Genomic DNA, 21,441 nt, shown 5'->3' on the forward strand with positions numbered 1-21,441 from the left:
TATCAAGCTTAAACGTGCTGCTGTTGTTTATCCGCTGGTTTCCTCTTTCTGGCGCAAAGTGGGCGATAAACAAACAAGAGAGACCGGACTCGCGACAGAAAAGCCAATCAGCTGATCATTGATCAGTTTCATGATTGAAGTAGCAACAGGAGGGGGAGAGAATGAGAGGCAGATGGAGGAAAGTGTGGGAATCCTAGACCTTAATGGGTATATTGTGATTGACAAACACAGAGTCATGACTCTTAACTCAAAACATAAAAAGATAAAAATTATGAACAGAATCAGTGACAAAGAGCAGCCCTGGCAGAGCCCATCACCCACCAGGAATGAGTCCGACTTATTGCTGGCTATGCGGACCAAGCTCTTGCAACGGTTGTATAAGGATCAATCGGCCCATAGCAATGGGCCAGACACCCCATACTCCCGGAGCACCCCCCCACAGGACATTCCATGGGACACGGTCGAATTCCTTCTCCAAGTCCACAAAACACATGTAGACTGGTTGAGCAAACTCCCATGCACCCTTAAGTATCCTTGAGAGGGCAAAGAGCTGGTCCAGTGTTTCACGACCAGGACGAAAACCAGCGGTTATCAGCGGTTCGACTAATGGACGAACTCTCCTTTCCAGCACCCTGGAATAGACTTTCCTAGGGAGACTGAGGGGTGTGATCCCCCTATATTTGGAACACACACTCCGGCACCCTTTCTTAAAGATGGGAACCACCACCTGAGTCTGCCAATCCAAAGGTACCAACCCTGATCTCCACGCAACATTGTAGAGGCGTGTCAACCAGGAAAGCCCTACAACCTACAACAAACAGAGCCTTCAGGAACTCGGGGCTGATCCACCCCAGGAGCTCTGCCACCAAGGAGTTGTTTAACTGTCTCAGTGACCTCGCCCCCAGAGAATGGCGAGTCATCCCCTTCATCCCCACACTCTGCTTCCTCCACGGAAGACGTGCAAGTGGGATTAAGGAGGTCCTCGAAGTATTCCTTCCACCGCCCGACAATTTTCTCAGTCGAAGTCAGCAGCGCTCCACCCGCACTGTCCACAGTTCAGGTAGAGCACCGCTTTCCCCTCCTGAGTTGCCTGACGGTTTGCCAGAATCTCTTCGAGGCAGTCCAAAAGTCTTTTTCCATGGCCTCTCCAAACTCTTCCACACCTGAGTTTTTAGTTCAACCACTACCCGAGCCGTGTTCTGCTTGGCCTGTCTATACCTATCAGCTGCCTCCGAAGTCCCACAGGCTAACCAAGCCCGATAGGCCGCCTCCTTCAGCTTGGTGGCTCCCCTCGCCTCTGGTGTCCACCATCTGGTTTGGGGGTTACCGCCACGACAGGCACCAGCCACCTTGCGGCCGCAGCTCAGTGCAGCAGTTTCGGCAATGGAGGTGCTGAACATGGTCCCTCGGAATGCTGTTAAAGCTCTTCTGGAGGTGTGCGTTGAAGATCTTGTGGACTGGGGCCTCTGCTAGGCGTTCCCAGCACACCCTCACTATACGTTTAGGCATGCCAGGTCTGTCCAGTGTCCTCCCCCGCCACCTGATCCAACTCACCACCAGGTGGTGATCAGTTGACAGCTCAGCCCCTCTCTTAACCTGAGTGTCCAGAACATATGGCCACAGGTCTGATGATACGATTACAAAATCGATCATCGACCTGCGGCCTAGAGTGTCCTGGTGTCACGTGCACTTATGGACACTCTTATGTTTGAACATGGTGTTCGTTAGAAGTCCACCAACAAACAACAGCTCAGGTTCAGATCCAGGAGGCCATTCCTCCCAATCACGCCCCTCCAGGTCTCACAGTCGTTGCCAACATGAGCATTGAAGTCTCCCAGTAGAACTACAGCGTCCCCAGGCAGAGCACCTTCCAGCACCTCACCCAGGGACTCCAAGAAGGCTGGGTACTCTGAACCACCACTTGCCGCATAGAGGCTAGAGGAAATAATTTTATAATTTCATAATTTTCACAGTTTTTCCAATAAAACTTACGGATACTGAATACTGTCCAGTAGCTGAGTTTAGCTGTTTTAAGCTGAAAACTACAGAAATACATACTTCCAGTCAGCATCTACCATTTACGCTGCTGGCAGAGAAGTCTAAATTGAAGAAAGTATTTGAAAACAAGGGATGACAATCACCTTCTAGAGTCATTTAATTTGATCTATTAGTGAGACAGTACTGAGATGATCACATGGAACTGATATGTGTTTAGTTTTGTTTAGACAAATGAGACAAAGAGACAAAGAACCTCCACTTTCAGAGTGCAGTTAATAAGCCTGCATTAGTGCAGATTTGAGATTGCACAGCTTTATATCCAACTCCTACTAAAGTCCACAGGGACTGGAACAGTTCATGTCAAACATACGTGCAACCTAAGTAAATGGTTGTAGGGGGTAAGGTTGTAGGTTGAAGTTGGTCTCATAGTAAATAAATAATTAAAGGTAGATGCAAAAAAGTGAAGTGAAGGAGAACCAGAGAAGGTGAATCAGTGTTACTGAATAGTTTCCAACAACAGGAAATTTATTTTGACTGTCTTCATAGTTTTATTTTTGAGATACACCAATTTTTATATACTACAGGAAAAACGAAAATAAATATTATAATCCAAATTTGCAAAATAACAGCATGGGCATCAAAATAAACTATTTCCAGCAGTGCAATTTGAGTTCTAAGCATCCCAGAAAGTATTCAGAAAAGCACAGAGTCAAACATGTCAACACCAGTATAGGTTTATAAGGCCCCGAAGGTAAAAAACTACATTTTCTGCGAAAAGACGTCACTTCCGGTTTCGGGTAAGTAATGGCAGACATGCGATAGTTCGCGGTGATGTCTATTCCATTGTTACTGATTGACATCATTACAAAATGTCTGTGTTGAAGTATTAAGATGAAAAGGCCAAAAAGATGAGGAGATAGAGGCTGAGGTCAACACCTTCATGTTTGCAGGTAAGATGTTACTCTGACACCAACCTCTGTAGTCAGATGTAAAAATGACACTATAATGTTAACTGCTGCTATACACTAGGATGACTATGTGTCTTTAGAGTTGCAGACGGCAATTACGCTCTGGCAGACGATCACTTTTTGGCACAAGACCTGGAGCTAAGGGGGCAAAACAATCACATGAATGCTGCTGTTTGACTGAGGAAGAATCAAATACTCATGGTAAGCCAATCACACGACTACTTCAAGATGACAAAGCAACAAGGTGATATATACCAGTTTTTAAATTGTGTTGACAGGCCACGTAAAACCAGAGTAATGATAAACAATATATACGCATGTGTTTTTTTCCTCAATAGTTTCATCACATTTACTGTCTAAGGGCAGTGCTAGCAAGCACTCTCTGATTATGACCAAAAAATTTTAAAAACAAAACAAAAAACTGTCACAGCGGGACAGAACAGACTCACGCGCAGGCCCTAAGTCTCGAAAACACAAAAAGTCTTTATCACAGTTCACCAGGTGATCTATTTACAAAGGTGAGGGGAAGGCCAGACTCCGGGGATCCACACACGAAAGGGAAAGACGCTGAAAGTCCACGCACACACTCCGTCCACTCCACACGCTCCTCTTCACACTCCACAGAAAGCACGATGGCTTACGCACACTCGATCACTTCAGAAAACACAGGGGTGGGTCCAGGGAATCTGTACACAGAGACACGAAGGGATTACAACGGAAGGTCACTGAGAAACACTCTAGAGTTAACTGAGCTGGAGTTACACTGACGAGGGTCGGCAACGGTCCAGCGACGAGAGACACAGAGCTGCCATCTTATAAAGGAGCTGGAACACTCTCGTGATGAGCCACAGGTGCGTGGGGCAGGGGCAGGAGCCCACAGGTGAGCTCCGCCCAGGCCGAGGGAGGAGGGAAAGAGAGGAAGGGAGAGAGCAGGAACAAAAATGAAAATAAAAACATATGTAGCCATGCTGAGCCGACCGGGTAGGCACAGGGACCCTGACAAAAACTGCCCTTTCGTGTTGGTGGAAAAATGCACCATGTCGACCAATCAAAAAATGATATGGCAACATGACATTTGGTTGTTTAGGAAAAGGGGGAAGTTTTAGGAGTGACGGTGAGAGAGAGAGAGAGAGCGAGTTTTGAGATGTGAGAGATTTGATTTGACGTTTAGCGTGTTCGGAGTGTGTAGTTAATGTGTTGCCTTGTGTAGTTAGTGTGTAGTGTTGTGGATAGTTTTGTGTTGTGTGTCAGAACAATGAGGTGACTGCTGTCTCCAGGTAGAGAACAGGAGTGATACACCTGCTGCTGTCAGACCTGCAGGTATCAGGCTTGTGATGTTCTCCTTTATAGTTACGTTTTTGAAGAAGTAACTAGTAATTATAATTAACTATAATTAACCCTTTAAGACCTACCATAGAACCAAGTGCGTTAGAGCTTATCTTTACATTTTTACATGCTGTAGTGCCATTTTTGGGAACATTTTAAGTTACTATACATCAATACAACCGTCATAGCCCAAATTGTAATAATATGTATGCATTAAGTCCATAGTAACTACATAAATTGCAAAACAGTGCAATAAACTGCAAAAAAAATGAAAATTGTTTTTGGTCTTTTTACATATATTTCTAGTTAGAGAACTTTAAGAGGTTTATCCCTCAAAAGTGTAAATACAAAAAAGTTGCACAAAATAGTTTCCAACAACAGGAAATTTATTTTGACTGTCTTCATAGTTTTATTTCTGAGATACACCAATTTTTATATACTGCAGGAAAAACGAAAATAAATATTATAATCCAAATTTGCAAAATAACAGCATGGGCATCAAAATAAACTATTTCCAGCAGTGCAATTTGAGTTCTAAGCATCCCAGAAAGTATTCAGAAAAGCATAGAGTCAAACATGTCAACACCAGTATAGGTTTATAAGGCCCCGAAGGTAAAAAAAAAAACTACATTTTCTGTGAAAAGACATCACTTCCGGTTTCGGGTAAGTAATGGCGGACATGCAATAGTTCGCGCTGATGTCTATTCCAACGTAGGAAGTGTTTTGAACAGCTGATCGGATCGGCAAAGCGTGTTTCCGTGTTTTGCAAAGCTATTTGTGGAAAGAAACCGTGACCTAGGGCAAGCCGATGGGATAAGATATAAGTACAACTCCTCTGGTTTCATATGCAAAAAAAATTATTGCGCTAGCTTATGTGGTTCCGGTTCTACAGGGATTTAAAAATAGTTACACAAAACGGAGCGTGCCCGCTCCGACCGGTCTTAAAGGGTTAATTACTTTTTCAAAGTAACTTGCCCAACACTGGTGCTGAGTGGAAGTTTGATTACGGGAACAGATAAGGCAGGTTGCCACATAATTCTTCACATCCTTGTTTAATGAATCCCACCGAAAATGATGTCTAAGTAGTGTTGCAGTTCTACTCATGATTGGGTGACAGGCAAACCGTGTGGTGTGAGCCCAGTGGATGACTGCTGCCCGAGCAAGAACCGCCAATCAGGAGGGCCCATACCAAGGTTCAGGTTCACCCTGGAGAGCCTGGCGGATTACCTCTTCAATGTCTCACTTGAGGAAGCCCACTCTTCAGGTGGAGGGAAGGATTGTGGCTGGTTCCAGTGGTTCCGAATCAGAGGAGTATTGATGCAAGAGAGTGTCGGGCTTGATGTTTCTGGAGCCTGGACAGTAGGAAAAAGAGACGTTTAAACTGTGGAATGGTTCAAGCGACGTGGAGGTAACACCATGATATAATGATTCAAACACAGGGAGGGAGATATCGACAGGAGGTGGCCCAGGGAAACTATGAGCAACAGGAGGGCTGATGAGAGACGGAGAATTCAGAGTTCAGAGAGCTTGGTGACAATTTGTTCTTGTTTGTCACTAACTGCTTTCTATCAAGCTTCTAGGGATTGTAGAGTCTCTTCGTGCCGCCTGCAAACTGCACCCTGCTTATTAATTGCAGGATGAATTGGGTCTGCTGGTCCATTTTGGTCAGTTCATACAGTCATAAACCGACAATGCAGACTCTACACTTGATTAACTATTTACAAGATTTTTATTAGGGAGAATACGGCATTAGCTAGAACATGACTTGGTACAAGCCAGCAGAGCACAGGCAGCTGTGAAGGATCGTGGATGGAGAATGACAAATCACGGGGAGACACTAAGAAGGGTGAGTTGCTTTGGGGAAGGTACCCGTGGGAATCTAAAGAGTGGGAAAAGCAGTGTTAAAGGACAAGGTCGTTTTTCTGAAGGGGGTCTAGGAGAGTCACGATGTGCAGGAGGGCAGGCAGGTAAGCAAGGTGAGTATGGATCCTTTGTTGTGACTGACTGTCGATGTGAGAGCCAGCTGAACTAGCACTGGAAGTTGATGATGGCAGAAGGTGAATCCGAGGTGGCTGTAACCAGGAGTGGAAACACAGAGAGATAACGTTAGGCATGAAAGTGACACACAAAAGCCGAGCACAAGGGAGGCCTAGTTACCACGACTGTATAAAACATGGATGACGTGACAGCACCTCCTCCGACTGTACAAAAATGAAGCAAAAATATCTCGCTTCTGGAGGCTTCCATCTTGCATTTTTGGAGCCAGAGTCTGCGCAGTAGTAACTTGAGGTGGAGCAACTGGGTCACGCTCCCACCCACACACCCGCTGGACATGCCTGCAATCACGTCCCCCTACACTTTTTACGTAGCCCAGCTGCTCCAGTTAATCTGCTGATGGGTTTACCACAACTGACAACTTGTTTCAATTAAGGTAAATACAACTACATCACTATTATAAAAAAGACACACAGCTTATCATCTTATAGTTCTACAACATCTAAAATCACTCTGCTGTTAATTCGTTTACTAGATTAGCCGTTGGCATACGACTGTGTTTGAGGCTTGTTGGTAGCTAGTTAGTGATGCTACACACCTGTTACTCTAATAGTCTGTATTTGAATAATTCAGCATTCCTTAGTTTTTGTTATCCATTTTTAGACAGCCATGAGATCAGCTGCACACTCCACAGAGGTCCAGAGTTACTGTTAATATCAAAAATGTGATGCTGTGAGATTTTAACATTAGATGTTAGTGGATCTAAAACTTTAAATCTTCAGAGCACTCTACAGTCTGGTAACATGGAAAATTTAAAAACAGCAGCAGAAGGTTTCAGTAGTGTAGTGTAATTGGTTCTTTTCATTTAATAATAGAGTCCATATTATATCAACAGCTACATTCACCCTGGGGAGAAACTAGTGAGGGAGACCATCAGGACCAAGCTGGGTTTCCTGGGTCCAGAGGTTTGAAGAAACATCCTCCCTTTCTTTCATCACAGCTGTCCTGTGCCAGAAGTTCTGTTTACCCACTGAGAGAGGCATCAGTTCAGAAAGACTGAATCTCATGGCATTGATCAAGGAGGACCTCATGATCTTCACCAGCACCTCCGTCACAGTGAAATCTTCAGAGCTCCACTGTAGGCCCGCCCCAGAAGATGAATAAATCCAGCATTTCATGAACACTGTGATGAAGACCTTTGGTTTGTGTAATGTTATAAATACTTGGATAATCCTCAGAGGCTCTGGACGTAATATTTAAAAATATATGATCCTCTCTGGTTACTCTGGTATGAGTAACTTTGAATCACTTTATGGTAAATAACACACCATCGGAAAAAAACTGAAAGAATTCTGAATCACCAGTTTGTAGTTCAACATACAAGTGATGACCTTTGACCTTCATCAGGTTTTATTTGTGTCAGAGAAAATCTCATGCTCTTCATGCAGCTGAGTACATCAAGTGTTTAAAACAAAAGCTCTGCAAGTCTAAGATCAGCAGGTTTCCGAAACACAAAACTGAGGTCCTGTTAATGCTGATATATAGTGGAACAGTTACATGGGTGATTAATCCTTTTGTCTTTAACTTTATCAATAAAAACAGCAGCAGCTTTCACTGAAAGCACATGTGGTACTTTAACCTTTGTAATGTTTTCATGGTGCTGAAGTCTGAATCTGAGGGCAGCTCCTGTAATCACAACGAGAACAGAATAATCACAAACTGAAATATAAAGTTTATCTCTCAAATCTAAAAAGAGCTGATCCTTCTCTGTCCTCACACACTTGGAATCTGAAGTTCTTCTCTTAGATTATTTCAGTTCTACAGTTTAATCCATAGTTACTGATTAATGAGGAGTTACTGAAGTACAAGCTTTAAAAAAATGGTGTTACTGTCTTTACAGATATTACAAGAGACTAGGGATGGGTATTGATAAGATTTTCACGATTCCGATTCCATTTTCGATTCTGTTTAATGATTCGATTCTTTATCGATTGTCTTATCGATTCTTATTTTTAAAAAAGGACAACACTAAGGTCGATTAGCTTAGAACTTTGTTTTATATCTTCTCTTTGAACAGGATAGAAATTTAGGAGTAACATGGCCTTACAAACCCAACAGTGAGATCTTAAGAGATCCACAGCCTACGGCTCTTCAATGGGGTGTCACAGGGTCCCCAGGAAAAAAAATTGTAAATGTAAAATAATAAAATAAATATTCTTAACATAACATAAATTATTCTGTAGCAATTACACAAGAATATCCAGTAATGTCACTGCCTACAATTAAACACATTCACTTACCGAAAATCGGGGGCATCTGCTGTGGCAAATGGGTGCAAGCCTTTGACCACAAACTTAGTCACTGCTCGGTGACATTCGTCTATCCTGGACTAAAAGGAGACGCTACCGGTAGACTGCAGCGAGAACTGCCAGCCAGACTCTGTCTGTCTCTCTCATCATGGTCACCTAAATGCAGCGCACAGTAATGGTAGGTTTTGTAATAAGGCAGATCGCGCTAACATAATATGCACTGTTAGTTGATTATTTACCTGCCGCATTAACGGGAGAGGACGTGCAGACATTACCGCTGCTGCTGGGTTGAGATTCACGAGTCCGGAGCAGAATTAAAAACACGACATTCATTTAAGGTTATCGCGTGTTTTGTGAGCAAATGCTTTTGCATATTCGTAGTGTTTCCTCCTTTAAATGAAATATCTACTTTGCAAATATTGCAAGTTGCCCCGTTGTCATCCGTTCTCGTAAAGTATAACCAAACTTTTAAGCGTTTGAGCCGCTTAGGCGCCCTGCCAGGTAAATGACGCTCCACAACGTGGTGACGTCATTCGGGGCGACTGGAATCGATAAGGGAATCGTTTGCAAAATTGCAAACAATTCCAAGGAATTGAAACAGTGGGAACCGGTTCTCAACAAGAACCGGGTTTCGATACCCATCCCTACAAGAGACTGAAAAAAATGTTGCTGTTTGCACATATTTAATAATCAGCTCTGCACAGGAGCTGAAGCCTGTTGCTTTTACAGTATAATACTTGTAATAGAAGTACAGTAACGGTAAGTAGTTAGTGACTGAGAAGCCCGGGGCGTTTCTCTTGTTTTCTATAGTTGGGGTAAATCCATTCACCTGCACGGATTAACTAAACAAACTGTACAAAACAAGTTTCTATGAAAGCTGAGTACTCATCTTAGCTAGCTAGGTCTCAGGACCTTAGCTAGGTCTCAGGACCTAGCTCAGGACGTTAGTTAGGGATTAGCTTACAAAAACGTTTAATTTACCGAAAAAGTGCGGCGGGGCTTCAGCTCCTTCTGTCGGGTAGTCCAGTTTACTGAAGAACACCTCAGGCTGTCAGGTTAAAACAGTCGGATGTCGTTTTGTAACATGAGCGCTGGCCGTCCTCTCAGAGCCTATGCTATTCCAGATAGAGCGTAGAATGAGTTGCACTCTGCGCAAGTTTCTCCGTGACTGCAGCTGCCAGTAAAAGCTGTCACGATGGCGTTTCACCCCAGTTTAGCATCACTGTGACAGTAATTAGATTCAAACTTATAGGAAAGGAGACCCCTTGGACATAAATCAGTGTGATGAGAACTATTGAAAATAAAAGAAAGAATCTTTGGAAAAAATGTATCTGAGGAGAATTAATTTATTTTAGTCTGACCCCAGTCCCATCCGCTAACATAGAGGAGGCGGGGTTTATGACCTATACTGCAGCCAGACACCAGGGAGCAATAGAGACGTTTTGGCTTCATTTTTGGGGAGCTTTCGCGTCGTCCATGTTTTCCACAGTCTTGGTTACCACCAAAGGTAGCAGGATGAACTGGTAAAGAGTTAAGGCAGCGCTCATATAAAAAAGCCCTCGTACTGATTGTGTTGAGGCTCAGGTGAGATGCCGGAATCTCCACCTCAGAGGGTGAACCCTGGAAACAATCCTGGCACAAACTGGAAAAACCCTAGACACTCCCATGGAACATGACAACCTTAGTTTGCAGCATGCTTCACAATATGAAAAAACATAATCATGTATACAGACCCAATATCTGATTTACAAACATGAGGACTTACATGTAAGCTTTAAATTTCCAGGTTATCAGATACCACTGAGCAGTTCTTACCTTTAAATCTAACCTCTCTTCTTCCTCTCCTGTCCTGTCTTTCTTATCTTTCTCCATCTCTGAGTGAAGTTAGCTCTTTTTCTCCTCTCCCTGTAAAATACAGCAGCTGGACATTTAGCTAGCAACACAATGTATGACAAGATGCACACAAACAGTTTGTGTGTTTGCTGATGTTTTTTAAGCTAATAGAAACTTTGCGTAAACCCCCTTTATGCCCCTTTTCAGTAGTGCTAACCAAATGTTAGTAGCTAGCTAGCAAGCTAGCTGAAGTACTGCAACCGCAACCTTTGGACACCTGCAGTCATTCCGTTGTTGTGGCAAAAACACAAACAAATAAACAAACAACAACAAAATCCAGCCCACTTTTAACTCCTGACTTTGGCACATGTCATCCTCTGATGACTAATAAATGAACAGAACTGGCTTTTATGTGTTACTGGCTCAAATTAGTTTGATGTTCTCAGTGGCTCTCAGTGATGAAATAATAACTCCCCCCAAATGCCTTAAACCAAGAGTAATGAGCCTGTTTTGAAAATGTAATGAATAAAAAGTACAGAAGAGAGTACAGTTTAAAAATGTAGGGAGTATAATTAAAAGTAAAAAAGGTCAGAAAAAAACACTTAAGTATAGATACCTGCAAATTCAACATAACTACAGTAATGAAGTATTTATACTTTGTTACTTCCCACCTCTGTTAATCAGTAACAGCACTGGTGTAAAGGGGACCTTTAAATATCTTTTATCTGTTTTCTGAATTCCTATTAAAGCAGTAATGGAACAAGTAGTTTTGTATAGGATTGCATAGATTACTGTGATTTTTTTTTTTCTTTTTTCAGAAAGACAGGAGCTGTCCTGTCTTGACATGTATGTCACTATATTGACATTGATAATTAATCATGGTTAGAATATCCTGGGATCTTGAAGGTCTCCTGAATCCTAACCACATGTTGCTGAACTGGAAATGGGGCTGCTCTAAACTCACAATATTTGTAGACCATGGGTAAATACTTGCACACAGAAGTAACTCATACACTGAGACCCGGACTACACATAAACTTAGTGGCACTGGAGTTAAAAAGACATAGAGACTGACTAGAGAGACAAAAGGACTCAAGATGTAAGAACCAAACAACCATGAAGACATCAGACAGATACAGGGTGTTATGGCCCGTCTAGGCGCGGCCAGACCACAACACAAAGGGTGATCCATCCCCGTCCAACCCCAAGCAGCACGTCACACACTTAATACTTTGTGACAGTGATTTATTTACAATAAGTGCATTTAAACAAAGGAAGGGAGCAAATTATAACTTCAGGGTGAACCCAAGGCCAAAACAACAAACAAAAGGTAGCCTAACTCAGGAATAAGTACAACTTACCTAGTCAAAAGAACCAAACCAAATGACAAGTACTTTCCTCCCTGACTAGCAAAAACAGGAGAAAACTAATCAAACAAAAAGGCGGTCCACCCCTACATGCTCTTACATTCCACAAACATAGTGACACAGTGAACGGTCTGCCGGCTGGGTTGGGCGGAGGATGAATGACCTGGGAGTCCCTGGCGGTGGCTTCTTATGCGCTGCCTCCCGGTCGTGAGCCAATCGGTGATCCATCCGCCCTGGATGCACCAATCATGGAGGAGCACCTGCACACTCAAATTTGCATGTTATAATTACGGCAACAGTCGTAACAAAGGACACAACTGGGGAGACAGACACAATAACAAAACACTGATATACTGATGACATGACCGAGGTGGGACTGGGACAGACTGGACACAAAAAGAATAAAGGAAAGACGAAGCCAAGGTTCTGAGGTATGTCAATTTTATGGTCAAGCCAGATAGTGAAGGGTTGCTCAGCTCCGTCCAACATATAGCGCCACCCCTCCAAAGTGAGTTTCACTGCCAACAGCTCTCTTTCACATACATCATAGTTCCAGTAGGCAGGGGCTAAACTATGTAAAAAGAGCCTGCAGCTTGGCTTGAGGACCCGAACACTGGGAGACCAACACTCCAACCCTAGTGTGAGAGGCGTCAACCTCAACAATGAATGGTGTGTTAATTTCAAGGTGAATCAGGACTGGTGCAGAGGTGAGCAGTTTTTTAGTTTAGAGAAATCTGTATCTTAATTGTGATCTCATTTAAACAAAGATAATCTATAAAACCAGCATCAACCGGGTATGAAGACAGATGAATGAAGCCAGCCGTTTGGCCTCCTGTTTGGGCCTGGATGGGTTATATAGGAGGAAGAGGAGGAGGTAAATAGCGGAGTCATACGGCCTGCGTACTAAAAATCTGCTTAGCTCTTGATATTCCTGTGGTGACTGAGGTGAGATCCGGAGGACTGTCCTTGATGTGAGGTGATTCCGTACGTCCTGGTGGAAGGGCTGAGGTGAGACAATTAGCCAAACAGAACAGGCTCCAGTTAGCGATTTTGTGCCCAGACCAGTCTGTTTGGGGATTATATTTTCTTAACCAAGGGTAACCAAGAATTAACAGGGTGTTAGGGGATCTAAACATGAAAAGTGTGAGAACCTCTTGGTGTTTACCAGACATGACCAAGGTGATGGGCTCAGTCTGATGAGTGATGTGTTTGTTTGGTTAAAAACTGCAGGTTGTTTGAATGCTCAAATATTAACTTTCTGTGTTCCAGATTTTAAACAGACCCTAGTAGAGATTATTTACCAGATACCTTTGAATGTTGAAACAGGTTATTCATTTCAAGAAGCTTTTACAAATATGCACAACTTGTGTTTCTGAAAGAGAAACGTGGTCAAATTTGATGAAATTGGTGAGCTAGTGCACTAGAATAGTTTGATATTTATGAAAGCATCTAGGACCAAGTGTTCTTTGTTCCACTCCAACAAAAATAAACTGTAATCTGCTCAGTTAGTATATAATAAGAGGCAGAACAGGTAGAATGAGTTGCACTCTGCTCATCTCAGCTCTTCACTTCTCTTACAGTAAGAATATTTTATATATTAAAATTCTATTACAGATGACAATGAGAGCTGTCTCTCTCTCTCTCTCTTCCTGGCTATGCTTTCCATTTCCATTTACTATCCAGAAATGGGTTTCAAAACATTTTGGCATCACCTCGATTCTGTGAGTATGTAAATTAGGGCTGCAATGATTCATCGAGTAATTTGATTTGTAAAAAAATCTTGACACTAATTCTTTGTTTCGATGCTTTGTTTAATGCTGTAGCCTGCAATATGTTAAAGATGTAAAAGCCAGCGTTTCACCCTCATTTGCGACTAATATCAAACCTGCAATACAAACCTATTTAGGAGCAGTATGAATAAAAAGTCTGACAAGATTATTAAGCAAGTAAGTAAGTAAAATTTGGAGTAAAACTGGAGTCTGTTTACACACTGCAAAGAGCAAAGACAGGGTATGTGTGTATAAACAGAACATGCGCTCTAGTTGAGTGAAAGAAAACATGTTTCTATTGACCAAAATAGCAACTCTCTTCCTGTAATCAACATTAAGATCTTAACTGGGAAAAAGCGAACGCGAGTCCTTCATCAAAGCACCTGATCAACAAACTCCCATGTGAAGAAAAAAGTGAACTTTGTAGATGCTCCATCCACCTCCGTTTGTTTTACACAGAATCTGCAGTAAGCCCACAGAAGTTGTATTTAAATATGTATATGAACTGTTAACATGACACAAGACTGGTTAAATTGTAGAGCTTACTCACAGCTGTCCTATTTTGTATACCTGCAGCCAATGGGTGAGTCTTAAAGGGGGGTATGGTGTGTACTAGACCATATTAATTTCAAGGTTTTTTTTTTTTGAAAGTGAAATAATATCAACTATTGTGTTAATTAAATTACATTCCCATTTTAATAATATAAGCTTTTTTCAAATGCCAATAAAATAGTACATGGGCCAGTAAAACTTTGAGCCACTGACCTGAGGGTTGGACACTGAATTATTATTGATACTAATTAATGTCTTCGGCATTATAACATCTGTTTTCAGCAGCAAATACTTTGCCTCCTACTAACATCAGAAAGCTTTCCAAGATGAGGGAGTAAAGATTCATATACCTTATTTTATTTGAATTTGACCTTTGACTGTACTTGAGATTATTTATATATTTTTCACTTCACCAAATGTTTTCTTTAAAAAAAACTAAATTTCAATACGACACATACATGCAATCAAAGTGGTGTTGTTGTTGTTGTTGTTGTTGTTGTTGTTGTTGTTGTTGTTGTTGTTGTTGTTGTTGTACTTTAAAACACTGTAGTTTCTAAAATGGAAACAAATGAGCAGTTCATTCTGAAAGACCTGTGTTTTTTCTTTTGAATATTTATTATTGCTCATTAATAAGACAAAGGTATTTGTTATCGGATTACTTGATTAATCGATAGATTACTCGATTACTAAAATAATTTTACATCTTCAAAATAAAGCTAAATTATGGTTTTGGACTTTGTTAGTTCCTCACCATAATCACTTTTAATCTCACAGGTGGCTCGGAGACCCAGTCTCTAAATTCTTAATGACAACGAGTATCTGCCGTTGAAGTTAGCAATTTGTCATTTTTATCATGCACAGTGCTGTTAAGTTGCCTGTAGCAATGAGCTAAAATTAACTGCAGTGGTGTGAAAAAGTGTTGTGTCTGTATGTAGCTGTAGCTGTATCAGTATAAGAAGACTTGTTATGCTTCTGTGAACATAAACAAAAGTGATGACTGGCATGTTTTAGATTCCATATATGTCTGGTATCAGGAACCTAAGCAGTGTGAGGCATGACTAAATTTTGAATTTCTTTTTGAAAACTGTTGGCATTTGTTTTTCTCCTTGTTGAATCAGAATTGAGGGTTGGAGCAGTTTCCTCAACCACAGAGCAGGACCAGTCGACCTCTGGATAGTAATTTCTTTTACAGTGATGGCTCTTCAGCACAGTGTCCTCTCTCCGGTCTTCACGTGTCTCTGTTCACTAATGTACATATTCAGTACTGGACTGGTTGTTGTGGTTGCAGTTTTGACTGTGAGGCACATCTGGTACTCTCGCAGGCTGTCATGTTTCAGCAAACCACAGACACGTTCATGGCTGTTGGGCCATCTTGGGAAGGTACAACACACGGGTACTTTTTGTTGCAACACATATCAAAATTCCCTTTTGACTGCTGAGCTTAAGGTCTTGATTTGTCCTAAAACATGATAGATACGGAATACAGAAGAAGGTCTCCAGCAGATGGATGACCTGGTGAAGACATACAAACACTCGTGCTTCTGGTTCCTCGGTCCTTTCTATCACCTGGTCAGACTCTTCCACCCTGACTATGTCAAACCTCTGCTAATGGTACCTGGTAGGGTAAAACACCAACAGTCAATATTTAAACCACATTTCCAGAGTTTTTGTTCTTCTCTTACATCATCCATCATTTACTTCCTTCAGCCAGCATGACAGTAAAAAAAGGGCTCATTTATAACCACCTACAGCCTTGGCTAGGTGAGTCAAATATTTCCGTTTTCTCATCTGTGATTATGTAGTTTACAGGACTTCCATTGTTTCCCATTTTTTTAATGTTCCATTAAGACTTTGTCTTTTGACTTTTAGAATTACTAACTCTGTTTCTCTTTTTTCTCAGGACACAGTGTGTTGATCAGTAATAGCGAGGTGTGGTCTCGCAAGAGACGACTGCTGACTCCAGCTTTTCATTTTGATGTTTTGAAGAACTACATTACCATATTTAACTCCTCGTCTAAAATCATGCATGTAAGATTCACACAGTAACACAAACAGCTATGCACAATACTGATTCCATGACAATTTTTGGTTTTAGTGACCTATTTAAACAAGAAAACATTTGATCCAGTTTAAATTGCCACCTGTTGGTAAAAGTGGTGCAACCATGAGGAAAGTTATTGTACCACAAGTTTCAGGTTCTAAAGTAAGCCATCAAGGTGTTATTTAACAAAAAGGGTATCAACGAATTTTATGCTGTAAGTCTGCGTAAGTATGCAGTAAGGAAACATGGGCCACATATAGCTCAGATTATTACGTTTTGTCTCAAGTAGACTGGACGACTAAAACAAAATCTTAAAGGTGTAAAATTCTTCAAAAGAAAAAATCTGGTAGTTCAGAATGTAAATTTTTCGTTTATTTAAAGAAAATATCATTTTGGTTTTTTGTTTGGTTTTTTTGTACTTTGAAAAATGTTTTTTTTCTTTTGATAGAACATTGTGTAAAAACAGGAATTTTTTGTAATTTAATTGTTCATCTATTACTTGACTTCTTTGGTGTAGTATCAAAGGCAATGGGGAGCTGATCACCCATGGCAGGGTGAGCTGGTGAGCAGGCAGGTGGTGGAGGCAAACACCACCTGCCTGCTCACCCCCCCATGGCAGGGTGAGCAGGCAGGTGGTGAATGCAGGATGATCCAGGTAGAATGTGAGTACTGACCAAGGTGCAGACAGACTGTAGAGGATAAATTTTAGATGGGTCAGATGGGCACTATTCCTCAAATAAACCACACTCATCGACTCATACTGGACTCATTTTACAGAATTTTGCAGCTTCATCCAGAGTAAGTGATTGTGGACTCACCACAGTCATAATTATGCATTAAACTGTGATCTGACAGCCTACATTGACTACATGAATGGTCAGAGTTGTTGAGACGACTCAGGGGTAAACACATAGTGCAAAATATTTTAAGTATTTTATCCCTGAATAACTGTAAAGTGCTGATATAATTTGAATAAGAATAAAATCTAGTATGTTAAAGAAGATTATTATACACACATAGTAGTAGAAACACGTCGGGCTGGCTTTTAGGCCAGTCTGTGGTACAGCGAGTGAACAGGAAGAAAGAAATCAGCAGAATCAGGCTCAGACAAGGGGAGCCATATACCATTCCATCGTAAAATGTAAAATCTATTCATGTTAAATGTAGCATTTCTATGAAAAGGGCATTTACTTTAATCATACAACAGTGTGACCAACCCTTCACTTCCAGGAAATTATTCTGGGATATTGTTTTCTTGATCAAATCCAGTTTTATTATCTATTTGTTTTAGTGCACCACTTCTATCTGTAGGTAGGCCTACTCTTTCAAGAAGATCAAATGTTTGCTTGTCAGCATTTTTTATGAGATGTACTGACTTTTTCAAAAGAATGTACAAAGCACACGCCAGGGCTGTCATTTAGAAATGGCATTCAAACAGTGACACTGAAAGGATGTTTGTATCCGTCATCTGTATTTACTTTATATATTTATTCTGCGCGGTGTTACATGAAGCAGAATTTGCATATCTCATTATTAAAAGTAAAGTCACATCATTAAATACATGTTGCTGTAAGGACTTGTCTGTTTTCAAGTCTGTTCACCCTAATTATATATTGTTTATATTGTGAACAAAATGACGTGTTTCATTTAATATCAGCAAAGAAAACATCCAGGAAAATGGAAAAACATTCGACACCCACACTGATTCCACTTTACAGAATTACAGGTGATCTTCTAAATTCATGTACAGTACATTCTGTACATTCAAATGTACAGTGGTGTGAAAAAGTGTTTGCCCCCTTCCTGACTTCCTAGTCAAAATCCTGACATGAATCCAATTGAGATGCTGTGAGATAACCTTAAAAAAGCGGTGGGCCAAATTTCCTCCACAGTACTGTAAAAGATTCATTGCCAGTTATCGCAAACGCTTGCTTGCAATTGTTGCTGCTGATGTCTCAATCAGCGGCAGCTGACTGGGCGGGGTTTAGAATAGTGAAGACCCAAAAGCAGAAGCAGGGAGGCAAACAGGAATCTTAATAAAAAATGAACCGTTTATTTGAGGCAGAAGATGAATACAAACCAAAAGGCATAAGGTAACTACGATGAAACTGACTAAAACTGTGAGAACTAAAATACTAAACACTTGGAACATGGGACCTAAAACCGTGAACATAGGGTTTAAAAAAAGCACAACATGACCTGGAACATGACGAGAGACGAACAGACACTCCGACAAAGGACAAAGATAAACAGACACACTGTGCACACCAAAGGGTGGCAAGTGAGGTGGAAACATACTGGAGCACACTTAAAACAGGACGAGTAACTGTCAAAATAAAACAGGAAACACCAGAACCATGACAGCTAGGGTGGTCCAACCAGTTATTAGGATTAGGGGGCAATTACTTTTTCACCCTTAATAATTAACAACTTAATTTAGAAACTTTATTTTGTGTTAACTTCCGTTATCTTTGTCTAATAGTTACATTTGTTTGATGTGAAACATTTAATTGTGAAAAAAAAATTGAAATCAACCGTAGATCAAGATCAAACCGTAGTTTTCACTTTTTCCATTAAACCCTTATACTGATCACGCACAGTTTAGCTTCTTTAACTTGAAGACTTAGACCACATTAATCACACATTCAAATATGATTTTCCTTCCATGCAGAATCTCACATCTTTGTCCTGTTCTTCCCTCCTTGTTTCTGTTTTCAGGACAAGTGGTGCCGACTTGTGGCAGAAGGCAAAACTAATCTAGAAATGTTTGACCACGTCAGTCTGATGACTCTGGACAGTTTACTGAAATGTGCCTTCAGCTATGACAGCAACTGTCAGGAGTGAGAACAGCCACTTATTTCAACTGATATCTTCCATTTTTTTTGTGATGGTGTTTCTAAGAAGATTGTCCCTCCAGGTCTCCCAGTGAGTACGTGTCAGCCATAGTGCAGCTCTGTGACCTGGTAGCACAGCGGCAGCACAACATTTTACATCACTGGGACTGGATTTACTGGAAGACTCAGCAGGGGAAACTGTTCAAACAAACCTTAAATATTGTACACAGGTAATGCTCTGACCTTCTGATATTTGTTATACAAGTTATGTAGGAAGCTGCAGGCATCATGAATTTTAGTCTGCTTTATTCTGGTTTGCAGATTCAGCAGGGATGTGGTTCAGAAGAGACGTGCCCTTCACAAAAAACAGAGGGAGATAATAACACAATCTGTTGCCCCGACATCACAGAGGAGGAAAGATTTTGTGGACATTCTACTGCTGACAAGGGTAGGACAGAGGGACTCTGAGGAGCATATCGTCCTATTCCTAATCCCAATATAGCATCTGCTGAAGTGTCTGTAAAACCGTGAGTGGGCCGGACAGTTTCACAACACCCACGGGAACACAAACTTCCAGTCAGCATCTATAAAACTTTAAGCTGCTGTCAGAGAAGTGTAAAGTGAAGAAAGTATTTTAAAACAAGGGATGATGATCCACTTCCAGACTCATTTAATATGAGCTATTACTGAGACAGTTCTGAAATAATCACATATGTGTTAAGTTTTGTTTATACGAGACATAGCACCTCAACTTGCAGAGTGCAGATAATAAGCCTGCATTAGTGCAGATTTAGCATTACACAGCTTTATATCCCACTGACAATAAGGACTACAGGGACTGGAACAGTTAATGTCCAACATACGTGCAATCTTAGTGAAAGGGTGTCGACGTTGGTCTCAGAGTGAGTAAATAGTTAAAGGTAGATTTAAAAAGTGAAGGAGAACATCTAAAAATGTATTTCATTTTTGGGACTTTATCAGTGTTACTGATGTCTGTGTTGAAGGACGAAGACGGACGAGGCCTAACAGATGAGGAGATACAAGCTGAAGCCAACACCTTCATGTTTGCAGGTGAGACGCTACTCTGACACCAACTTTTGTGGTCAGATGTAAAAACGACACTATAATGTTAACTGCTGCTATACACTAGGATGAGCATGTGTCTTTAGAGTTGCAGCTCACAGTTTGTTGTCCTTCAGATGTCTCAACAATTGGTAAATCTTCCTTCGTCTACTGCAGGTCATGACACAACAGCCAGTGCCATCTGCTGGATGCTGTATAATTTAGCACGCCATGAACACTATCAGGAAAAATGCAGACAGGAAGTGATGGACCTGATGGAGGGACGAGATGGACAAGAAATCAAGTGGTCAGAGAATACAAATGCCAACAACATTATTTGCAGTTTCAAATGGTTACATATGAATATTATCTCAGTGCACTGACATATCTTAATTTTAAGGGAGGATCTGTCCAACCTTCCCTTCACCACCATGTGCATCAAAGAGAGCCTCAGACTCCACACTCCTGTACAGGCTGTATCACGGAGTTACACCCAGGACATGGTGCTGCCAGGAAATCGAACAGTCCCAGCGGGTGAGAGTCAAAGCTCTCTTTCAAGATTTCTAAATAGATTTTAGAGGTTAAAGAGCTGTGTCTTGTCATGAATCATACTCAACTTTATTCAATACTTCATTTGTGAGACCGTATGTTAAAGGATCACGCCAACAGTTGGTGACCGATAGAGATTGATGCTGTAAAGGGAAACTTAAACTTTTTCTTGTGAAACAGGTACAGTCTGCCTGGTCAGCATTTACGGAACACACCACAACCCTATTGTTTGGACAAACCCAAATGTAAGCACTTGGTAACATAATCTACATTTCTACAAACCTATTGTGTGTTTAACCTTTCCCATTTGCTCCCTAACCAGGAGTTTGATCCCCATCGATTTGACCCAGGCAACAAAATGAGCCAAGCTTCTCATGCCTTCATCCCCTTCTCTTCAGGCCCCAGGTTCAGTTTTAGCCTTAATCCAAATAGTACAACTAGGAAATGGATTGGTTAAAATATAACAAGTATGTCTTTACAGGAACTGCATTGGTCAGAAATTCGCCATGACAGAGCTTCAAGTTGTAGTGGCCCTGACCCTTCTCAGGTTTCGACTGACCCCAGGGGTGAACCCTGAACTCGGGAGCAGCAGAGTTCGCCGTCTTCCCCAAATTGTCCTGCGTGCAGAGGGAGGCCTGTGGCTGCAGCTGGAGCCTCTGAACACACTCAGACTGAACAAACAGTCAGAGGAATGATCCACAAAGATAATACTTGAACTTAATTTTTAATAAAGTGTCAAGAAAAGATCAGCTAGAAAGTGAAACTTGACATTGACATTAAAACTACAGCAGACCTGTCTAAGAATTTTGTTTGCATTTTGTTATTGTGCTTTAAGAAA

General features: G+C 41.4%; 1 protein-coding gene across 2 annotated transcripts; it reads left to right on the forward strand.

The window, feature by feature from the left end:
* Nucleotides 1-1,629: 1,629 nt before the first annotated feature.
* LOC116327569 (cytochrome P450 4F3-like) lies at nucleotides 1,630-21,356 on the forward strand. 2 transcript variants are annotated; one of them, XM_039607184.1, is made up of 15 exons: nucleotides 1,630-2,948; nucleotides 3,047-3,167; nucleotides 15,236-15,497; nucleotides 15,591-15,735; nucleotides 15,825-15,878; nucleotides 16,018-16,145; nucleotides 18,877-18,998; nucleotides 19,076-19,222; nucleotides 19,314-19,440; nucleotides 19,997-20,063; nucleotides 20,232-20,361; nucleotides 20,455-20,588; nucleotides 20,784-20,848; nucleotides 20,926-21,008; nucleotides 21,085-21,356. In XM_039607184.1, exons 3-15 carry the CDS (start codon nucleotides 15,312-15,314, stop codon nucleotides 21,296-21,298), a joined length of 1,602 nt encoding a protein of 533 aa, XP_039463118.1. In that variant the 5' UTR covers nucleotides 1,630-2,948; nucleotides 3,047-3,167; nucleotides 15,236-15,311; the 3' UTR covers nucleotides 21,299-21,356. The 2 variants fall into 2 exon arrangements, with proteins under 2 accessions (XP_039463118.1, XP_039463117.1); XM_039607183.1 differs by lacking the exons at nucleotides 1,630-2,948; nucleotides 3,047-3,167 and adding an exon at nucleotides 10,516-13,375.
* Nucleotides 21,357-21,441: the final 85 nt, after the last annotated feature.

The sequence above is a fragment of the Oreochromis aureus genome, linkage group 23 (genome assembly GCF_013358895.1).
Source record: "Oreochromis aureus strain Israel breed Guangdong linkage group 23, ZZ_aureus, whole genome shotgun sequence".
Taxonomy (NCBI): Eukaryota; Metazoa; Chordata; class Actinopteri; order Cichliformes; family Cichlidae; genus Oreochromis; species Oreochromis aureus.